The 22,297-nt window shown below is 34.3% G+C and overlaps 1 protein-coding gene across 3 annotated transcripts in view; it reads right to left on the bottom strand.

The window, feature by feature from the left end:
* The window catches only part of Myo81F (unconventional myosin 81F), a 454,212-nt gene that overhangs the window by 286,034 nt on the left and 145,881 nt on the right, over positions 1-22,297 (bottom strand). For all 3 annotated transcript variants that reach the window (XM_090398885.1, XM_090398887.1, XM_090398886.1), the window contains 4 exons: positions 18,227-18,372; positions 15,492-15,609; positions 8,878-9,033; positions 3,296-3,407 (listed from right to left, as the gene is read on the bottom strand). In XM_090398885.1, coding sequence (XP_090255011.1) covers positions 3,296-3,407; positions 8,878-9,033; positions 15,492-15,609; positions 18,227-18,372 — 532 coding nt within the window. The remainder of the gene's footprint in view (positions 1-3,295; positions 3,408-8,877; positions 9,034-15,491; positions 15,610-18,226; positions 18,373-22,297) is intronic.

Below are 22,297 nucleotides of genomic sequence, written 5' to 3'. Positions count from 1 at the left end.
AATCTTATAAATTCCTCATTGTTAACACGAAAGCAATTTCATAAGCATTTTCAGACTAACTGATTATAACTTTCTCATGCTAGTGTGTTATAATTCATTAAAATATATAATTATAATATAGAAATTTTTTATGAAAAAACTGAATTCATTTGAATTCACTCAAGTCACAACTAGAATACTATAAATTCATATTCACTTCAAATTTGAAGGAATATACTTCAAATAAATAAAATATAAAATAAAGCAAAACAAAAATAAAAATTAAACAAAATAAAAAAAATAAATATACAGATTTTTGACCAGTAAAATCAAATTATAAGAAGGAATATATTGAGTTTATTTGGTCACATTAATACAAATAAATGAAACCAACTAGTTTCCCTGCATATACCTTTGGCTTCTTCTGGGTTAGGATTAAGATGAACAAAAAATTATAATTAAAGGCTAACATGAACCATAACATTACTAGAATACAGTAAGTTACAATAAGTTAAAAACAGAAAACACGTCAAGCATGGAAGCTGACACAGGTCAGCTAGTGTTCAGTGATGTGTGCATGATAGTTGGCTGAAAAGATAGAGTTACATGCAAAAAGATCTAATGAGTGATTCATGCGAGTGGATCTCTACATAAGGCATGGAGCTCTTATTCCATTCAAAGTTATGATGTGTAGGAGAAAAGAAAAGTTAGACCTGAGCTGTCTTCTCTGTTGTTATTGACATCTCTAGTATGTACTTTGTCTGATTTTCAAACTTCTAGATGTCTGTCATATGTAAGAAAGGTCACAAGAACATGGAATATTATAAAGCCCAAGATGTTTGCTGAAGTTGTGGTCTTCAGGTGAATGCAATAAACCTCATATAGTCAAACTGAGCTTAAAAGCCATTCTGATGAATTGGGATTTGAGGAGACTGTATATCTTGAGAGAAAATCCACTGATATGAGGGAGAGAAATCCAGTCATTCTCTACAGAAACAGAAGTTCCGTAGAGAATGACTTGGATTTTGTTGTAGAGCAGGAGCAGAGAATAGTGTTCTTTGTACCATTTTCTTAGAATACCCATTGCTCACAAGTAGTTGGAGTAGAGAATGTAATTCTTCCTTCAGTTTCTTCCTTTTTTACATAGGGCAGACATCTAGAAGTTTGGAAATCAGACAAAATGAGCATACTGGAGATGTCAATAACAACAGAGAAGACAGCTCAGGCCTAACTTGTCGTTTCTCCTACACACATAACATTCAATGGGATAAGAGCTCCATGCCTTGTGTAGAGATCCATTCACAAGGCACATTCAATAAGAAACCAAAAGGAATGATTCTATGTGATATTTGGAAATCACTCATTAGATCTTTTTCACATGTCACACTAGCTTTTCAACCAACTATCGTACACACATCACTGAACAATAGCTGACCCATGCCAGCTTCCATGAAATATCATAAGTTGGCATGGCTCCATATTTTTCTATTTTTAACTTATTGTAATGGTTCCTATATGTTTCTGTATTTTAGTAATACTATGGTTCATAAACAACAAATTACATGATAACCACAATAATTAACTTTTAATGAAATGAAAGTACAGATATTTCATACTGAAAATAACAGTACATCATCATGATGTTAGCCTTTTATTGTAATTTTTTGTTCATTCTAATCCTAACACAGAAAAAGCTATAAGTATATTCAGCAAAACTAGTTGGTTTCACCATTTATTTCTATTAACACGTTTGTTTATTTGAATCAAAGAAACAGGAATACAAGGTACATACAACAATCTGTTTACCCATTAAAATGGTTGCTGCATGGTAGAAATTAATAGTAATAAATAACATTAATATTAAAACTATTTTTGATGTTTACATAAAATGAGAATGTCTTAAACTTTTGGGAGAGAAAGAGAGATAGAATCATTCCAATTCAGGTTTGCCCAATGTAAAAGGGCTTCCCAACTTTCTTTGAAACAAAGCGTTCATTTATATTTATAGCTGCTTCTATGGAGAAGACGAGCTTCATCTCACCAGATACTGTGTTTCGTGCCAATACTACGTTGTACCAGACCAGACTTTTGAGGTTTCATGTATTCAATATAATACTGATGTTCATTAATTCTTTTTTTCCACATAATGGCCTATCTGCCCGAAGTATTCAAATTGCATTCACAAAGTATTTGGTAAACACCAGCTAATGATAGAGGTGACAGTTTGTCTTTTGTAAATGTAACAGATGAGAAATTTGTTGCTAGGAAAATGTGAGAATAAGGTGCTATTTCTTCAAAATTCTACCTATAGGTTCAAAGATACCAGAAATATAAGGGATTGGAACCTGTAGTCTGTTGAAGAATTCTTAGATGTTGAAACATGGGAGTCAATTATCTGCTGGATTTGATGAAGGTTGTAACCATTAAATTCCATTTCTAGGGAGAGGAACATATGTTATGTGCTCTATTAATTAGACTTGATAACAATGATTTTTTCAGAGGTGTGATGAGCAGACTTTTGATAAATGTATCTGTCAGTAAAGGTAGGTGTTCGATAAACACCGATTGACAAATTACCAGAGGCTATGCAAGTAAGAAGGATGTCTATGTAAACTATCAGTAAACTACCAGAAAAAGAAAATGCTGGTAAACTACCAGCATTTTCAGTTTCCATGGTGAATTGAACATGTGGATGCTATGGTTCATGTTAGCCTTTTTTTTGTAATTTTTTGTTCATCCTAATCCTAACACAGAAAAAGCTATAAGTATATTCAGCAAAACTAGTTGGTTTCACCATTTATTTCTATTAACATGTTTGTTTATTTGAATTAATACAGCCAAGTTAACCCAATATATTCCTTCTTATAAAATAAAAATAATGATAACATTAAATCATGAAGTATCTACATGAGGGCAAACATCAGTGATGGAAGATGTATGCCAGTTTGGGGGGGAGGGGGGCAGAACTCTTGAATCCTTTAGTTCCCATTAGAAAGGATTAACAGCACGTGTAATTATATTACTTAGTTAGTATACAAATATAATAAACTATCTTACAAGAGTATGGCTGTAAATCATAAATTTGATTTCATGTTCAGAGCATCCCACAGTCTAATACTCAACCAAAATTCAGCCAATGAACTTTAGCAGACTGAAAGAGCAAAATTCATCTATATCTATTCATGAAGAAGTATATTATAAGAGGTCAAATAGACATTAGAAAGACATTAGAAACATATGCTACACAATGCAAAACATGAATTTGTATTGCAATTCTAATTATTTTAAATATGTATTGTTCCACAAGAGCTCTTACCCTTTCTCTGAACATAACCACGCCAGTGTTTCTGAACAACTAAGCACATTGCATTCATTAAAAGTTTCCGCTGATCTTCTAAAGGCTCATGGATGCATCCTCTCAAAAATATCTAACGTAGCAAGAAAATATAAAAGCAGATTTTAGATCTAATTTTTTAGCTATTTTAAATGCAAAACATTTCATACAAAATATTTATCCACATAAAGTAGATTTTAAATTTATTAGCTAAAAAAGAAAACTATCATTTATTCTCATCACATAATTCACTGCATTAAAATAAAAAAAGGATGAAATATGAATATGGTCATGTTTTGACCGCAAATAAGCACGACAAATTTTTTTCATCATCATCATCATCAAATTCCTGCCATGTACCCTCAAGGGGTGTACAGGATATGACAGTACTACATGAAAAAATTACATCATTACTAACTTCCTATCTACAATTTTCCTCCAATCAGTCTGTTACTTGTCAAGACTCCAACATTATCAGATCTTATATTTCTATCGTCTAAGGCACTTTGTACCGTATCCATCCACCTATATCTTGGTCTTCCTCTGGGTCATTTTCCTGCCAACCTGGCAGAGAACACTTGTTTTGCTAATCTTTCCTCTCCCATTCTATTTAAGTAACCATACCATCTGAGATTAGCTCTGTTAACGCATTCCCGGATGCTGACAATGTCAAGTTCTTTCCTAATATCCTCATTTTTAATATGATATTGCCATTGATGCCATCTGTTCATGCCTCTAATCTTTCTCAGGACTCTCATATCTGCGGTCTCTAGTCTTTGGTCAAGTGTTTTACTTCTGACCCAGCTCTCAGATCCATAAGTTAAAATTGGTTTGAACACAGTCTTGTATACAGCTAATTTAGTGTTCCGACTAATTTCTTTCTTATTCCATATGAATTTATTCAATTGACTTCCCACGATACCAGCTTTGCTGATTCTGTTGTCTTTTTCTATATTTAGTTTACCATCTTCAGTAAAAATTGTGCCTAAGTAGCTGAAATGTTTTACTTGTTCCACAGGTTCTCCATTCACAACACAGTTGACATTTTCAACAATTCTACCTATTTTCATTGTCATTTTAATGCTGACCTTCATACCATATCTATTACAACAGTTATTCAATTTAGTCAGAGAATCTCGCAGACTTGTAGCGGATTTATTTAGAAGTATAACATCATCCGCATAAAGCAAAGAGCTGACATTAACATCTCCAATTTTGATATCAGGTTTAATACCACATTCCTTCATAATGTGATCCATATAGATAATGAATAACAGAGGGGATAATGTACATCCTTGTCTCACACCAGATTTAACATTAAACCATCTTCCTGTACTTCCTTCAATTCTAACTGCTGACTCACAACTCAAATAAAGACTAAGTATTGCTTGATATAATGCCCCATTGACACCATATAAATGCAGCGTATTGAATAGCTTCTCTCTTGGCACCTTGTCATATGCCTTTTCCAAATCGACAAAACTTAAATACAGATCTTTGTTATATTCCCATGCTTTCTCGACTATTTGTCGTAAAGTGAAGATCTGATCCTGACAGCCTCTATTTGGCCTGAATCCAGCTTGTTCTTCACCAAGCTTTTCTTCCACAATTCTTCTCAACCGTTTCTCAAGTATACTTGCATAGATCTTGCCAGGAACACTCAGTAGGGAAATACCTCTGTAATTCTCACATTCAGTTTTATTTCCCTTTTTATATATGGGTACTATGAGAGCTCTACTCCAATCATCGGGAATTCGTCCCTCTGTCCAGGCTTTCTGAACTATGCAGTGCAGCCACTGTAAGACTCTTATACCACCATACTTCAGCATTTCTGGTCGAATATCATCTACTCCTGCTGCCTTTCCACATTTCAAGCCTTTGATGGCTTTTTCTACTTCAAGTATGGATATGTATTCCTGACTGCATGCCTGGTCAGTGTTTTTTTATCACTGTGCTGTCATCACTGCTTGTTTCATTTAGCAGTTTTTCAAAGTAATTACTCCATACTTCAAGGATATCTTTTTCTCCTGTTTTCATTTCACCTTTATCATCTCTAATTCCTTTTACAAAACTCTTTCCTCCATTCCTAAGCTTCTTCAACAACCTCCAGAATATTTTGCCACCTTCTTGATATTTATTTTCTATATTCTTGCCAAAGTCCTCCCATGACTTTTGTTTAGCTAGTTTTACACACTGTTTAGCTTTCTTACATTTGTCTCTGTATTCTGTAAGAGTAAAAGCTGACTTATTTGCCAGGAACTTTTGATATGCTTTCTTCTTTTCCTTCACTGCCTCTTTAACTTCCTGTGTCCACCAGGGAGTTCCGATTTTTTTGAGATGATTTTGATTTTATGAGTTGAAATATTTAAAACTGACTTTTTTTAAAGATTAAAGAAAGTGCATCTAGAATAACTATGACAATATTAGGATTATGGGATGTTATGATAAATTGAGGGAATGTAAACTAGAGAACAGCCAAGGCATAGGAGATATGATAAAGTTCAAGTTGGAGAAGGAATTTTAATAGATTAATAAAAAAACAAACTACATCCAGAATAGAAAAGAGAGGAAAAGCACAAGAGAACAATCCCAAGAATTTATACAAGAGTGTGGTAATTAAAAAAGTGAGGAGTAGATTTTTACAAAGAGAGTAGTGGGCGAGGGAAATATTGCTATAATGCTGTGAGTGTAGACAATGCAAATGAGATATTTTTGTTTGAGTGAGACTATTTGATGACAATTCATAGTGTGCAGGAGTGCTAATAAAAATAACAAAATTATTACCATTTGTGAGAGAAAATTATTTTCTCTCACAAATGGTAATATATATATATATATATATATATATATATATATATATATATATATATATATATATATATATATATATATATATATAAGTATGCAAATAGGCCAATAGACAAAATGATATCCTTCTGTAAGCATGGTTTGAGAACAGTTTTCAATTATAGACCAGCCTGTATATCTGCAGTTGTGTTCAAAGTGTTGGAAAAATTGGTTAAAAATAGAATACAGCATTGGGCTGATAAGATTCTCTATGACGGTCAGCATGGGTTTGTGAAGGGCAGGTAATGTTTTGGCAATCTGCTTATGTTTTATGATAAGGTGGCAAATGTGTTGGATAGGGAAGAATCATGTACAGTGATATTCTTGTGCTTCAGGGTTCTGTTCTTGTGCCCCTACTATTTAACTTGTTTGTTATTGATATTTCATGTGATTGACAGGGAATCTTCAAATGTTTGCCAATGATGCAAAGTTAGGTAGAATTATCATGAATAGTGCTGATGTTAATTCTCTACAGGAAGATTTGAATAGACTAAGCTTGGATAAATGAGTGGGATTGCAGTTTTTATGTTAATAAATGCAAGGTGTTACACTTTGGGATACAGAGATAATAAGGCTACATACTGTATTGGTGGAGCTGTACTTTAGGAATATTATGAGATTCAGGATCTTGAAGTGATGGTGGACAATGGACTGAAGTTCCGAAGGCACATCCCACATGTTGCAAGGACTACATATCGTATTGCTACTATGATAAAAAGTACATTGACATGCATAGATAAAGAGGTGGTGGCGCCTCTATATAAGGCATTGGTCAGACCACATATGGACTATTGTGCTCAGATTTGGTCAACTAGTTTTCATGTCTAGTGTTTCCACATCACAACTAGTTGTGATGTGGAAACACTAGAGAGGGTCCAAAGACAAATAACCAAAGTGATATCAGGAATCTGGAGTGTTGGTTATGAAGAACGTTTGAGAGAATGTGGATTACAGAGGTTGATGGATAGGAGGAAAAGAGGAGTTATGATAGGGACCTTCAAGTTAGTTAAGGGATTTTATCAGATTAATACATAAGAAATTAATCTATTTTATATAATAAATTAATATAAAAAGAGTGGATGTTAAGATGGGAAGAATGAGAGGCCATCCCTGGAAGCTATATAGTGATGTAGTGAAGAAGAGTTATTAGTTATTAGTTATTAGTGAGTGGAATACATTGCCCAAGTGCATTGCGTTTTGAGTTATTAGTGAGTGTTAATTTTGAGTTATTAGTGAGTATTGTGTTAAGAGTTATTAGTGAGTGGAATACATTGCTCAAGTGCATTGCGAATGCAGGTAGTGTAAATAACTTCAAAGCTAATTATGATAGACATGTTGCTGGTTGAGTGGGCCTCCCACAATGAGTCTGTTGACTCCATGGAGGTTACCAAATAATAATAACACACACACAGGTTAAAAGTAGTATACATTTAACTTATTATCACTAGCATTACAGTATATTAACTATTTTCTTCAAATTTATCTGGTATGTGTCAAATGGGGAAATCACGTGAACTTTTAGATACCATAAAAAGAAGGAAAACTGCATATCTTGGTCACCTACTTCGTAATGAAAAATATAAGATACTTCAATTGATTATAAAAGGGAAGATAAATGGAAGAAGAGGACAAGGAAGACAAAGAAAATCTTGGCTGGCAGATATCAGACAGTGGACTGGTATGAACTCTGAGAGACTGCTCAGAATAGCTGAGAATTGCTCAAAATTTGCCAAGGTGGTCGCTGACCTCCGATAGGAGATGGCACTCAAAGAAGAAGATGTGTCAAGCCAATGCAGTCAGGTCATGTATTTCAGTTTTTCTAATGCATGAATCCATATAAATTTTAGTCTTCCGAATTTTTTCTATATTGTACTCCCCGATGATGTCTTTGTAACTGAGATGAATGTTGGAAGAATTAAATTCTATTTTTAATCCTTTCCCAGTGTGCTTTCTTTTAAGGTTACACGGTGATGATCATTCATATTTAAGAATTTAGGGACACAAAACACACGTGTTGAAATGATTATTTTATTCATTATTAATAAAATAACAATAGCTGTTTCGATCGCTGTATCGATCATCATCAGAAGGATACATGTATACAGGAACCAAGCTACATGCTGTTGCACTCTAAGAAAGGCAAATTAAAACTACTTTGTTAACTAATCTTTTTCTTAGCTTGACCTCTAGTGATAAAAAAAATAAAATAAAAATTATATATATATATATATAATAAAATAAAATAAAAATAAATAAAAAATAAAATGAAACTACAATAAACTCTGCTAAAGTCCTTAAGTACTAAGATTCTTCTGGAATTGTACAGTTCATATTGTTATACTAAGACTTTCTTCTGGATTTGTACAGTTCAGGTTGCTATTGAATGTTCCGAAAAAAAAAAAAAAAAAAAAAGTCTTCTTGTATTGAGATTTTTCTTAGTGGTTGCTATGAAGGTTGCAGATGGGTCCTCCACATTCTTAGAATGGTTATCCCATCATTTTTATTCAGATTTGGATTATGTTTGAGCTTTCCTAGTGCTGTTTCACTCCATTAAACTTTTAACGTGAGTTCCTCCGGGCAGTTAAGCCTTAACACATGGATAATGTGGAACACATTACACACTTAACATGAGGTATTGCTGCATTTTCAGAAATTTACAAATGCTGCATTACAAATGTTTTATTACAGAAGTGAGAAGGATGGAAGTTGAACGATACCTTAGTTAAACCAATCTGCCATTCCATGTTAGGGAATCCAAGAGTATTTAACAGAAGAGAGACAGCTTTTGGTGGATCATCTGTTAGGCTTATTCCTTTTGCTAAGCATCGATATCTTTGCAAGAATTCAAGGAAAGGAGTATGTACAGGAAAACCCTAAATAAACATGGGATAAACATTATGTCTTTTGAAATATATAATACAATTCTACAGATAACATTTTTTTTTTTTCATTTGCAAAACAAGAAAGAAGAATCTGAAATTATATAATATAAAAATTATTGCCAGACTTTTGTTATCCAAGCAATAACTTTTATGACTCCACATAAGTCTGATAAATAATAATATACGATTACTACACAAAAATGCTGATATTATAAATGCAAACATTGAAAAAATTAATGTACAACAGTAACAAACATTGTAAATGACTGAGCTCTGTATGTAACTGGATATGCATCCAATCAACTCTGTTCTTTCCATGTATGTGTGTTCTGTCATTGTCAAATGAAAGAAAGAGTACAGTATTCATTATACAGAGTGTTTCAAAAAGGGACGTATACAACTTTGAATGACAAGAGAAGGTAAATAGTGATAGACAAACAATTTTTATTACAGTGCAAATGTAGCATAACACTTGAAGTTTCAACAAAGACAGTTAAAGTTCAATACAACTGCCTACAGTAATTCTGCAGATGTCCATTCTGTAATAAATTTCCTGCCTCGTGAGGCCAAGCATATCTGACATAACTCCAGCAATGGCAGCAGTAATTCTGAAACACTCAATCTTCTGAAAAGCTCCACAAGAAAAAAATCTAATGGTGTAAGGTTGGGGGAACAGGGTAGCCATGCTACAGATGCCCATCTACCAATCCATCTGCCTGTCAGGTAATGAATAGGTGCTCCACCCTGCTGGAAATTTAAGTGTCCATAGTGGCCATCATCGTCTAATTGTAGTATTTGGTACCTTTGTAGCATGTCCAGATACACACCACCAGTAACAGAAACTTCCCATAATGCGTAGCATTATACATGTCTATAAGGATGTATGTTGCATTATGGGATACTAAGGCAACTTATGTGAAGTCATTAGCCTCTATATACAAGTAACCCAGTCACAAAGCGACTTCACGCACAAACTTCGTTTGCTTACACTTGGATAAAGGATGAAACCAACATTATAATTTTTTGGCATCTTTAATTTATAGCAAGTATGGGATGTATGCAGAAAGTATGATATGCTCATGAATTATGAGGGTTCTTTGAATGTGAGTGGTAGTGGACTAAAGGAAAAATGAGATATTTTGAGAGATCAACACCCCTTAGTCATATCTAAGAAGTGTTGGACATGAGAAGTGAGTGAATATAAGAGTTGGTCGTGGTAGTAGGAGTGAATAATTTGGTTGGGAACAAGAATGTGAAAATGGATATCAAGAGGAGAGTAAAAGAAAGCAGAGTATTTGGTGTGTTGTCCAGGTATGATAATGATGAGCTGAGCCATCACACAGCTATTGTAGCATGTTGTTCACAATTCTTTGTTTGCTGGCTCAGCTCATCATTATCATACCTGGACAACACACCAAATACTCTGCTTTCTTTTACTTAGAAAGGAGTGCAGTTTGTTAATATGTAGGATGATTCTGACAGTCAGATAAGAGATAGATTGCATTTAAGTGCTTTTGATGTCAGCCAATTGGAGAGGCTGCTACTGGAAATGAGTATAATGACTGCAGTGAACAGAAGATCTTAAAAGTAAGAGGTGTGGAAGAGCAAGAAGATAGGGTTATGAGATTGAAGGAGAGCGTGAATAGAGAGGTAAGTAGTGTGAGTGAATGGAATGAAAGAGCAAGAATACAAGACAGACAGAGATATGGACAGAGATAAGTCAATGTCTGAGAAAAAAGGATTGGGATGGACTTGGATGTGGGGGTGCATATGTGACTGGAGTGTGTTGAGATTGGTGGCAATAGACAGGAATGGCTAAGGTGAGGTATGGAGGAGTCATGTCTTAGTAGTAATTTTAGTGGGACCTATCACAGAATGACAAATGAGCTATGTTTGTTTATGAATGCCAGAAGTATCTGAAACAAGGGGAATAAAATTGGTGCATGATTGACTTCGTGCAGAGAAAAACTATTGGAATAACAGTTTTTATGGCGTTGATGGAGATGATTGGCAGTAGTGGTGGAGACAGTTGTATAGTGGGTGTCCTCCTGTGATGAGTCTTTGGACTCCTTGGAGGTGTCACGAATAATAATAATAAGTTGAGATGGTTTGATGAGGATGACATCCATTCTGACAGGAATAGAAGTGGAGGGATATTATGTTTTTTTTTTGTGTGGAGACAGACAAGGCAGAAAGAAAAAGGGATTGCTGTTGATGGTAGAAAACTTATGCCCATCCAAGGTGGAGCAAAGGGCAAATAGTGGTTTTGAGGCAAGATGGCATGAGGTGGACAAGATGAAATATTTAACTGGATGTTGATATAGACCTCTAATGTAAGAATAGTAAGAAGGAAATTCATAGCATTGCAAATAAAAAAAAGAGTGATCATTACAGGTAATTTTAATTATAGTAATATAGACTGAAAGGAAGAATTGGCATTTGGGGAAAAAGAGAATGAATTTTTTTGAGTTTAAAACAAGTATCTTAATGCAGTATAACAAAAGGCACACAAGGATCAAAGAACTCCAATTTTATCATCATCATGTCAGAAGATGCAATTATAAAGAGGGTGTCAAATTTTCCTCCCATTAGTAAAAATAACCCTTACCAAGTCACCTTTCTTGACTGCTCTTTTTATTTTTCATGCAACTGATTATTACTACTCTTTTGCTGCTCCATAATGCCATCTTCTAGACTGACTGCATGCTTAATCTCTTCATTCATCCATTTGATGCCTGCCTGCCTCATTTAATTTCCTAATACTTGGAATACATTCTGACATTGCCTCCACCAGATAATTCTTGAGTAGGGACCAAGTATCATTAATCTCCTTTCCAACCAATTCCTCATTACATGATATAGCTGCAAGCTGTCACCTGAGCTTTTTATAATCACCAGCCTTATAATTCCAAATATATCCCTTTCTCAGAGAAGTCGTTATATGGCTGACTACCACCCAGGTGATCATTTCATAGTAGCTATTATATAGCTGAAGTGATAGCCATGTGTGGAAATAATCAGTTGCATGAGGAAATAAGAAGTGCAGGCAAGGAAGGTGGTTCAACTTAGTAAGGGTAGCAAAAAGTGTAGTGTGAGCAGCATCAGCTAACAAGGGGGGGGGGGGAGGAGAAGTTCTTTTGATACATTGCTAGCAGAAGAACAAATGATTATGGAATGATAATAGTGGTTGGCAAAAATGATAGAATGATAACCATTGCAGGATATACCTGAGATATTATAGATGAGCAATTCATAAGTTATTTCTTGTGTAGTGAGAAGGAAGGAAGAAGATTGAGTAGGAGGTATATGAGAACTCAAGTAAACTTGATGTTAATAAAGCTGTAGGGCTTAATGATATAGTTGGCTGTAGTTGGTGGATTGAGTGGCGAAGATGGAGAGTTGTAGAGTAGGTACCCTTCCTCGATGAGTCTTTAGACTCCCTGGAGGTGTCATGTAATAATAATAATGATGATGATATATCATTGCATGTTCTGTATATTCTGAGATAATGTTCCAAGGAGTTAACAACAGTTCTGCCATACTTGTTTAAAGTAAGTCTTACACTGGGCCAAGTTCCAAAGAAATAGAAAGAGAGCAAAATGGTCATAAGACTAAGGGAGTTGATAAACTAAGGCTTTAAATTATATACAATTTGTGTGTTTGGAAGCAACGGGGAAGATTAAAAAATAGGTTGACAATAGAAGTTTTATCTTTGACGAGCTGCATGGGTTTGCTAAAAGAATAACAATCTCTTTAATTATTATAACAAGCTAACAAATGCACTGGACAAGGAAGATGCTTACCTTGGATAGACTAGCAGTTCTACTTAGATTAGAATATGAGAACATCAGGACTACACTGCATTTTCAGAAACTGACAAGTCTTGCCTTGCTTCTCATGCCACTGACACTAGATGCAGGATGATTCTTTGGAACCAGAACAAGATTATTCATTCCAGCAGATTAAAATTTGATCGTCTGTTCCATGGAACATATTAAATCTTATGACACCATCCAAACCTTGTTGCTCTGATTGTATGCCAATTCCAGTTCTGGGAAGTGAATGCCATTAACTGTTCATAATTTTTTTTTTTTTTTTTTTTTTTTTTAACATACTGATTAGGTTATTTAATTTTTAGTTACAGAAACTATCAAATGTATTCTTCCTCTGAACTCAACTGTGACCGAGACATGAGCTTGAAAGCATATGCTACATGACTCATATCTTATGATTTGTGTTTTGAATGTAGTTAACTGATTTCTTCTCTCCCTGATGATGTCCATGTCATACTTGATGATATATATATATATATTGGAGTTTTTAATAAATTCTATATTTTTCTAAATGTGTCAGCCATCTAAGTGTTTAACAAAGGGTGATATGCAATTGTTTGCAGGTGATGCAAAGTTGAGAAGAACTTTGAGGAGTAGAGCAGAGGTTATGATTCTGGAAGAGGACTTGAAAAGACTAGATAAATGGACAAGAAAATGGGGTTGCCAATTCAATATTGCAAAGTAAAGGCAGATGTTCTCAAAGCATAATCTGCAGACCCCTGTGGGTCCCCAAGGTCAAAGGAAAACAGCTGACAGTATCTGTTGCCAATGGTAAAATCCAAGCTTTCAAGAGAAAAATTAAAATTTTAGAAAACTTGTATCTACCACTGTGAGTCTAACAGCTTCCCAATACTTAAGACTTTTCTGATGATATCAGTGGTAATATTAATAAATGTGTCAACATTTAGAAGATCTGCATAACTTAGTGAACCAATATTTTGCAAATGATATGATATTCATGATATTCCAAAATCATGCAGAGGTATTAGATGCATTCAAAGTGCAAGATAGACCAATGGATTTTAATGTAAAAGAGTAGGAAAAGTTCATTGATATAATTTCAGATTCCACATTGCAACTAACTTTTAAGAAATTATCACTTGTCGAGTTTTGGTGTAGCATCAAAGATGAATATCCCCAATTATCTGAAAAGACTATTAAAACACTTCTCCCTTTTCCAACTACATATCTGCATTAGGCCAAATCTTCATATACTTCAACCAAAACTATGTCAACATACTGACTTCAGAAACGGATATGAGAATAAAGTTGTCTTCTATTAAGCCAGACATTAAAGAGATCTGCAAAAATCTAAAACAATGCCACTCTTCTCAGTAATTTTTTACTGTTTTGAAAAATAGTTATTTTTCATAGAAATATGTTATTTATATTAACATGTAATGGGTTTATTATTGTTATTTTTCAATGAATTAATAAATAAATATGTTAAATTTTTCTCAGTTTTAATTTCTAATGCAGTAAACATCAAAATATAATCTACATAAACAAAAGCTATTTGGGGTTCTCAATAATTTTTAAGAGTGCAAAGGGGTACTGAGACCAAAAAGTTTTAGAATTGCTGGTAAGATTTTAAATTTGAGAGGAAAAGAAAAGTTCATTATACAATTGGTTGAGATATCTTAGAAAAGATGGAGGTGATAAAGACCTAAAATTTAAGAGATACATTGTTAAAATTTTGAGAACAGCTCAATGGATTATGGTAATGTCGTTGACATGTAAAAGTAAGGAGATTAAAATTCTACTGTATAAGGCCTTGTTCAAGCCACTTGTGGAATACTGTTACAGATATGATCACTGAGTTTTCAAAGTGATGAAGAGATATTGGAAAAGGACCAGCTTAGGTGGCTCTTCATACTCAACATTTCAGAGAATGTTGAATATTAAGAAAGATTAAGGAAATGCAATATCCATAGGCTAGTGGATAGGAGGAGAAAATGGGGCATATGACTGAGACATTTAAGTTAGTAAAGAGTTATTTACTAACTTGAATGGAGGAGTAAGGAGTACATTTTTGTATGGAGAATGGTGGGTGATTGGAATGGAATGCATGCAGTCTGATAATTATGATAATAATATTTTAATTTCGTTTTTTAATTCTTGTGAAATCACTTTTAATATATATCTACAGAAGGGCTTAGGTGTTGTTGATTTATAAGTGCTTCATGGTATAAACAACACCAAAGGTATAAACAACAAAAAGAAAGGAAAAAAAATTAATTTATTGAACTTGCTAATTTTTGCTGGTTTTCTAACTAGGAAGACAAACACAAGCCTATGGTTGCTGCTGGTGTACCTGTGTGCATGTGTTTAGTATATTTCTTTGTGCTTGTGAGGATGTCTTGGTGATCAAAGTGAAATATTGGCTTAGTAATCTAATTAGCTAAATAGATTCAGTTAGTTAATTGTTATCTTAGTTACATCCAGAACTTCAGACATTTCACATGAAATAAACAAAAAAATGTTACTTTATCAATATGTTCTAAATGTAAAATTATAAGTCAAAGCAAACGTTGCTTGAAAAAATAAATATTAAACTTAGTGCAATTCATGGACACTATTTTCTAGAGCACATTAGTGGAATAAAAAGCTTCAAACCTCTCGTCTGATCCTAATTATATCCAACATGCCTAAATACTGAAGCTGAGTTAAGACCTGATTGTCATCATAGTGGTTTGGGGATTTCTTGGTATTTGGTTTGATACATCTCACATACCTAAAATAAGTAAAACCACTATTTTTAATAAAATGTTAATGTTGAGGAAAGAAAATAGTATGATCACTTTATGTCAGCAAATTTCTCATCAACAGAACAATAAAATTTTGGTAGCTTGACCATTCATAACTTGATGACAAAATTCTTATAATTTAACCTACTTTTGAATCCATTCATCAGCCATTACTATGAGATAAAAATTATATTGTACAGTGAATACCTATTTACAGTGCCTCAAATTTGATGTTATACATAAAGTTGTACAAGTCAGATGGATCAATCACTATGTTCAACATATCTGAGAAGCAAGCAATGGAAACATACTAAACTTAGAGAATAAAAATTATTGCTAATTCTCATGGCAGTGTCTGTACAGTACTCAGAAATATGATGTATGGATGCATGTTAGGAGAATGAAAAGATCAGCAAAGGCCAACCATTCACAAGACCAGGAGGCCATCTCAACTTCCCATACAACTTTATGTATACATACATAAACAGCTTTATATATATGTACACAACTCCACACATGAGAGGTCACAAACCTAAAACACAACATTGCTATTGTATGAGCATGTGGTTTAAGGAGAAAAATGAAATCTGCTAACAAGTTTTTTGAATAGCTGAAGTTCCTATTTGTCAGGAAAAACAGCATGGGAAGGATTGTCCCAAAGAACAGAGATAGATGGAATGGACAAAAATGAGAAGCGAGTTCAATAAGTATGCAGTTGAACTGAGTATGGATGTTGACTACAGAGTGCTGCTATATTCTTACATTATTAGAGGAAAGTGGAGGACTGGTAGTGGCCAGTTCAGTAGAACAGTGTCCCGTGAAAGTAGAAGTAGCTATAAAAAAACATCATGGAGCATTTGTGAGAAATGTAACTGGAGCAAACCAAAGAGAGAGGGAGAGAAGGGTCATTTCTTAAGCAGATGACTCTGTTCTACAAATATAATTAAGAATTCTTAGAGAGGTTTTGGATGCAGCAATTACAACAATATTCTAAGGTTGGGCAGATTTGAGATTTATAAAAGTGTAAGCAGTTGAGCAACAGATAAGTAATGTTTTGAACAAGTAATGTTTTGAATGTTTTGTATACCAGGTTTTTTTGGGACTGGGAAGTCTACGAATGTGATGTGTTTATACAAGGGTGACCTAGATGTGGAAGCCAACTTCCCAGTCCCACCAAGAAACTGATATTGCCAAACATGAGAGGGAAGTTAAGCAAGATCTTTCTTCCAAGAAATAGAGCAGGACTGTTTAATACTACTGAAATTCACTAGATTATTTTCACCACACTTGAGAATGGTGAGATCAGCATTCAAGAGCTTCCATAAGACACTACTTATGAAAGATCTTGAAGCCTGAATCATTTGAGAACTATGAGGTTTTCAAAATGAAGAAAGAGAATGGAGAGTACTATCATCAGCACTATGGAACAATGCTGAAGTTTTTGGCATTTCATTATTATGAAATCCGATTTGGATTTTTTGATTTTCTTACACTTGTTTTGAGTTGTAATATAGGCTGAGTGAGAAGCTGCAGTTTTTCACTTGAGCCATGGACTGCTTTGGCACAATTTTAGAGAACAAGAACATGGAGAGAATTTAAAGGTTAACGTAGATCTCCAAATGATTCACGTGAAGTTTCTGGAACTACGTAGACAATAATATGCAAATAAATACTTTACTGACTAAAATTAATCATTTATAAGCTAACAAATTTTACATAAAAACCTCCATGCACTTCAATCACTATACAGAACCTTCAATTAGAGGAAAATAATTGCTTTTATGTGTCATCCTTTTTTACAAATGTTCTAGTAGACATTACACTAGTTCTCCTTCCCAAAACTTACCCCCCCCCCTGATATTTGCAAACTCTTTAAGCACCATCTTAAATTCAGACATGTTAGCTATAACAACCAGCAATGGAGATGGAGCAATGGGCTCCCTGCTTTCACCACCATTGCTTATACACAGAATCATTGAAACTTTGGCATTTAATTTGTACCCCCCCCCTCCAAGCCAAAAGTATGGTTGAGGTATACAGACAATAGATTTCATCAACAATATTTATCTTCAAATTAGTTTTACTATGAAAGGCATTCTTGGATACTTACAAGGCAAGGCAAGCAGACTAGTTTCTCATCTTATATATTCAATGTATTGTAAGTCCACATGCATGTGAATACCTAAATGTTACTTCACAACACTATTCTGCCCAAGAAAAAATATATATATTACACATGGGTGTATATACACACACCTCTTGTAATCCCTCCTCAAGCAAACTCTGCATAATAACACATTTACAAGATAAATTACTTCCTTGATGAACTATTCATTAAACACTTCAACTGTATCATCTTACAGTGGCTGCCAGTCTGCCATTTTCATGAATTAATACCATCCTCTTATTTCTACTTGCTATTGCTGATCTGTGAAGGTACTTTCCACTTGTTTCAAATTTCATATTTTGATTTAATGAAAGGATATTTACTGTCATAGATCCATATCAACACTTTTTTGTTTTATATTATAAGAAAGAAACTTGCTCTACCTTAAATTTCAATGGAAATATTTGAATTCTCTCGATCTGGTTTTCGGTACCTACCAGGGATTTGTTGAATGAAGTAATTCCACAAGGGCAGTAAGCTGGTGACGAAATGCATCTGCAACAGTTGGTTTTCCCTTAGTCATAGTACGTGAGATAGTGCTTCCACCACTACCAAGTCTAGCAATTGTCACACCTAACAAATCCTAAGTAAGGCAAAAATGTAATTTAATCTGTAAAGAACTAAGTGAATAACTATTAATAAAAATAAATTATATAAATGGAGATTTAAACTGGCTTCAACAATAATAAAATACTTGAATAAAGTCAAGAAAGTTGAAATACATGCTCACTGATATAAATTAAATGTCTATCAAGTTCTTTCTAAAAAAGAATAACACTATAATGATTATTATTATTTATATAGGTACTCCATGAAGTCAAAACACTGATCATGAGAGACCCATACTATCCATTGACACAATACCTATCATATATTTCCTTAAACTAATTCAGTGTTGAGGTGCACACAGTCATCTCTGGCAATCCATTCTGCTCACTCACTCTCTAAATAAAGAACCTAGTCTGCACACCCTTGCTCTCCTACTCCCCATGTACTGAAAAATTAAAATTTCTTTTGTGTCAATCTTATAGATCCCTTTAGTTACCTATAACTTTCTATCATATCACCTGTCAGCTAAACTCTGCAATCCCCTCCACCTCAATCTATCCCCACAAGGAACATTCCACACACCTGTCACCAGCTAGATCACTGATCTCTGAATCCTCTTCACCACCTCCCAATCCCCAAGAAATGCAGGTGACCAAACTGTGCACAGTAGTTGATACGTTGCTGAATCACAGCCATCACTTCCAAGTAATCCTGTGAGCTATTTTACTAACTCTTGCAATATGTCCTCTGAATTTCAAATTTCTATTTCTATCCACCATCATCCCTAGATTCCTAGCCTCATTAATTTCCTGTAAACTAGTACTATCAATATAATATGAGGTATGTAATTTTTTCATCTTGAAGTTACCTTACATTTTACAACTTCAAATTGACAACCATCCTTTGTTCACACTACCAATTTATTTAAATAATCCTGTAAGGTATCTACATCACCTTTATCAACTACTGCCCTCCCTGGTTCTGCATCATCAGCAAATAACTGAATATTATTATTATCCTAAGACCCCCCCATGGAGTCAAAACCTCATCTAGGAGGCCCTCTTTGTAATACACATAACTCATGATACTGTGCCTTAAACACATTCAAATTCTTTGTAGACACCATGCTCTCAGGCAATGCATTCCAGTCATTCACAACTCTCCATGAAAAAAACTGCTTCTCAGTCCTTTGCACAGAAATGCAGGTGACCAAACTGTGCACAGTAGTTGATACGTTGCTGAATCACAGCCATCACTTCCAAGTAATCCTGTGAGCTATTTTACTAACTCTTGCAATATGTCCTCTGAATTTCAAATTTCTATTTCTATCCACCATCATCCCTAGATTCCTAGCCTCATTAATTTCCTGTAAACTAGTACTATCAATATAATATGAGGTATGTAATTTTTTCATCTTGAAGTTACCTTACATTTTACAACTTCAAATTGACAACCATCCTTTGTTCACACTACCAATTTATTTAAATAATCCTGTAAGGTATCTACATCACCTTTATCAACTACTGCCCTCCCTGGTTCTGCATCATCAGCAAATAACTGAATATTATTATTATCCTAAGACCCCCCCATGGAGTCAAAACCTCATCTAGGAGGCCCTCTTTGTAATACACATAACTCATGATACTGTGCCTTAAACACATTCAAATTCTTTGTAGACACCATGCTCTCAGGCAATGCATTCCAGTCATTCACAACTCTCCATGAAAAAAACTGCTTCTCAGTCCTTTGCACAGAAATGCAGGTGACCAAACTGTGCACAGTAGTTGATACGTTGCTGAATCACAGCCATCACTTCCAAGTAATCCTGTGAGCTATTTTACTAACTCTTGCAATATGTCCTCTGAATTTCAAATTTCTATTTCTATCCACCATCATCCCTAGATTCCTAGCCTCATTAATTTCCTGTAAACTAGTACTATCAATATAATATGAGGTATGTAATTTTTTCATCTTGAAGTTACCTTACATTTTACAACTTCAAATTGACAACCATCCTTTGTTCACACTACCAATTTATTTAAATAATCCTGTAAGGTATCTACATCACCTTTATCAACTACTGCCCTCCCTGGTTCTGCATCATCAGCAAATAACTGAATATTATTATTATCCTAAGACCCCCCCATGGAGTCAAAACCTCATCTAGGAGGCCCTCTTTGTAATACACATAACTCATGATACTGTGCCTTAAACACATTCAAATTCTTTGTAGACACCATGCTCTCAGGCAATGCATTCCAGTCATTCACAACTCTCCATGAAAAAAACTGCTTCTCAGTCCTTTATACAGCTTCCACCTGATCTCCCATCATTTTATGAAAAACCTCGTCAAAGTTAATCCTATAACAACCCCTTACTAACTTGTATGTCTTTATCACATCACCCCTCTTCCTCTTATCCACTAGACTCTGTAAACTGCATCTTCTTAATCTTTTTTGATATTAAATACTCCAGAGATCAGAAGGTACTTTAGTCAATCAATGCTTCATCCTTCTGAAAACCAGATGACTAAATTGGTGTACAATAGCCCATATGTGGCTTAATCAAGGCCTTATATAATGAAACCAGAATCTCCTTACTTCTACAAGTCAGTGTCGTTCTGAATCCTTGACAGAATTCATTGTGTTGTCCTCACAATTTTGGCAATGTGTCTTTTAAATTGTAAATCGTTATCCACCATTACCACAACAGCTCTTATTTCCTGCACCTCCAACAATATATCTCCACCAAGAGTAAATTCTACATCCCATCTTTATTTTCCAAAATTTAAAACCTTACATTTCGCAACATCGAGCTGGCATAAACAATAAATTACACAATAACCAGGGTAATTAACTCTAATGAAATGAAAGTACAGATATTTTGTACTGAAAATAACAGTACATCATCAGTGTGTAGAAATAAGCAGATCAAAAAGGGAATACAAGGTACATACAGCAGTCGGTGGTTTACCAATTAAAAACTGTTACCACATTTTTAATTGGTAAACCAGATTTAATTGGTAAACTAGAAATTAATATTAATAAATAATATTATCAAAAACTATTTTATGTAATCATCAAAAATAGTTTTTGATAATATTAATTTCTAGCACACGGCAACAGTTTTTAATTGGTAAACCACCAACTGCTGTACATACCTTGTATTCCTGTTTCTTTGATTTGCTTGTTTTATGTATTGATAATGTACTGTTATTTTCAGTACAAAATATCTGTACTTTCATTTCATTAGAGTTAATTACTGTTTTTATCATGTAATTTATTGTTTATAGTCATGCCACAGGTACCTTTAAAGATTGAACTGGCATTGCTTCTCCCATGCCTTCACTCAGCCTATTCAAATCTTCTTGCAAGGCCAACAACATCTGCTCTACTTCTCATAGTTCATCACAACTTCGCATCATCTGCAAACAATTGAATATCCCCATTCAAATTTACCCCATGAAGTGGTACAGTCTTTCTTCCTTTCACTCTTTTGGAACTTGACAAATGTAAAACTCATATTAAACAAATATGTTAAGGTAGATGTTAACTCTGGGGCACATTCATTCAAAATACGTGGTGACATATCAAGTTCCACAGCCTTATTAACATCAAGTTTGCTCAATTTCTCATATACCTCTGGCTCACTCAGGTGGTCTGGTCTCTCCTCATCATGCACTGCTTTTCCTGATGTCTCATTCACAAGGATGAAAGACCTGTATGAACTGCTTAATATCACCCCCCCCCCCACCTCAAATCTTCCATTATACCATTATGTACAAATTAAAGAGTAATGAGTAATGGTCATAGGACACAGCCCTGGGACACTCCATAGTGATGAAAGATGATAATACATCTTTCATTTTAGAACTCAAGATAGATCTTTTATAAATATATTCAGCTTTTACTTTAGCATGAGAATGTCAAATTAAAAACATGCAACTTATATAAAAATGC

The sequence above is a fragment of the Typopeltis vanoorti genome, chromosome 10 (genome assembly GCF_054136105.1).
Source record: "Typopeltis vanoorti isolate ZY-2024b chromosome 10, IOZ_Tvanoo_1.0, whole genome shotgun sequence".
NCBI lineage: Eukaryota > Metazoa > Arthropoda > Arachnida > Uropygi > Thelyphonidae > Typopeltis > Typopeltis vanoorti.
Note: the sequence above shows the minus strand (reverse complement) of the source record. Positions and strands in the feature narration are given on the sequence as shown.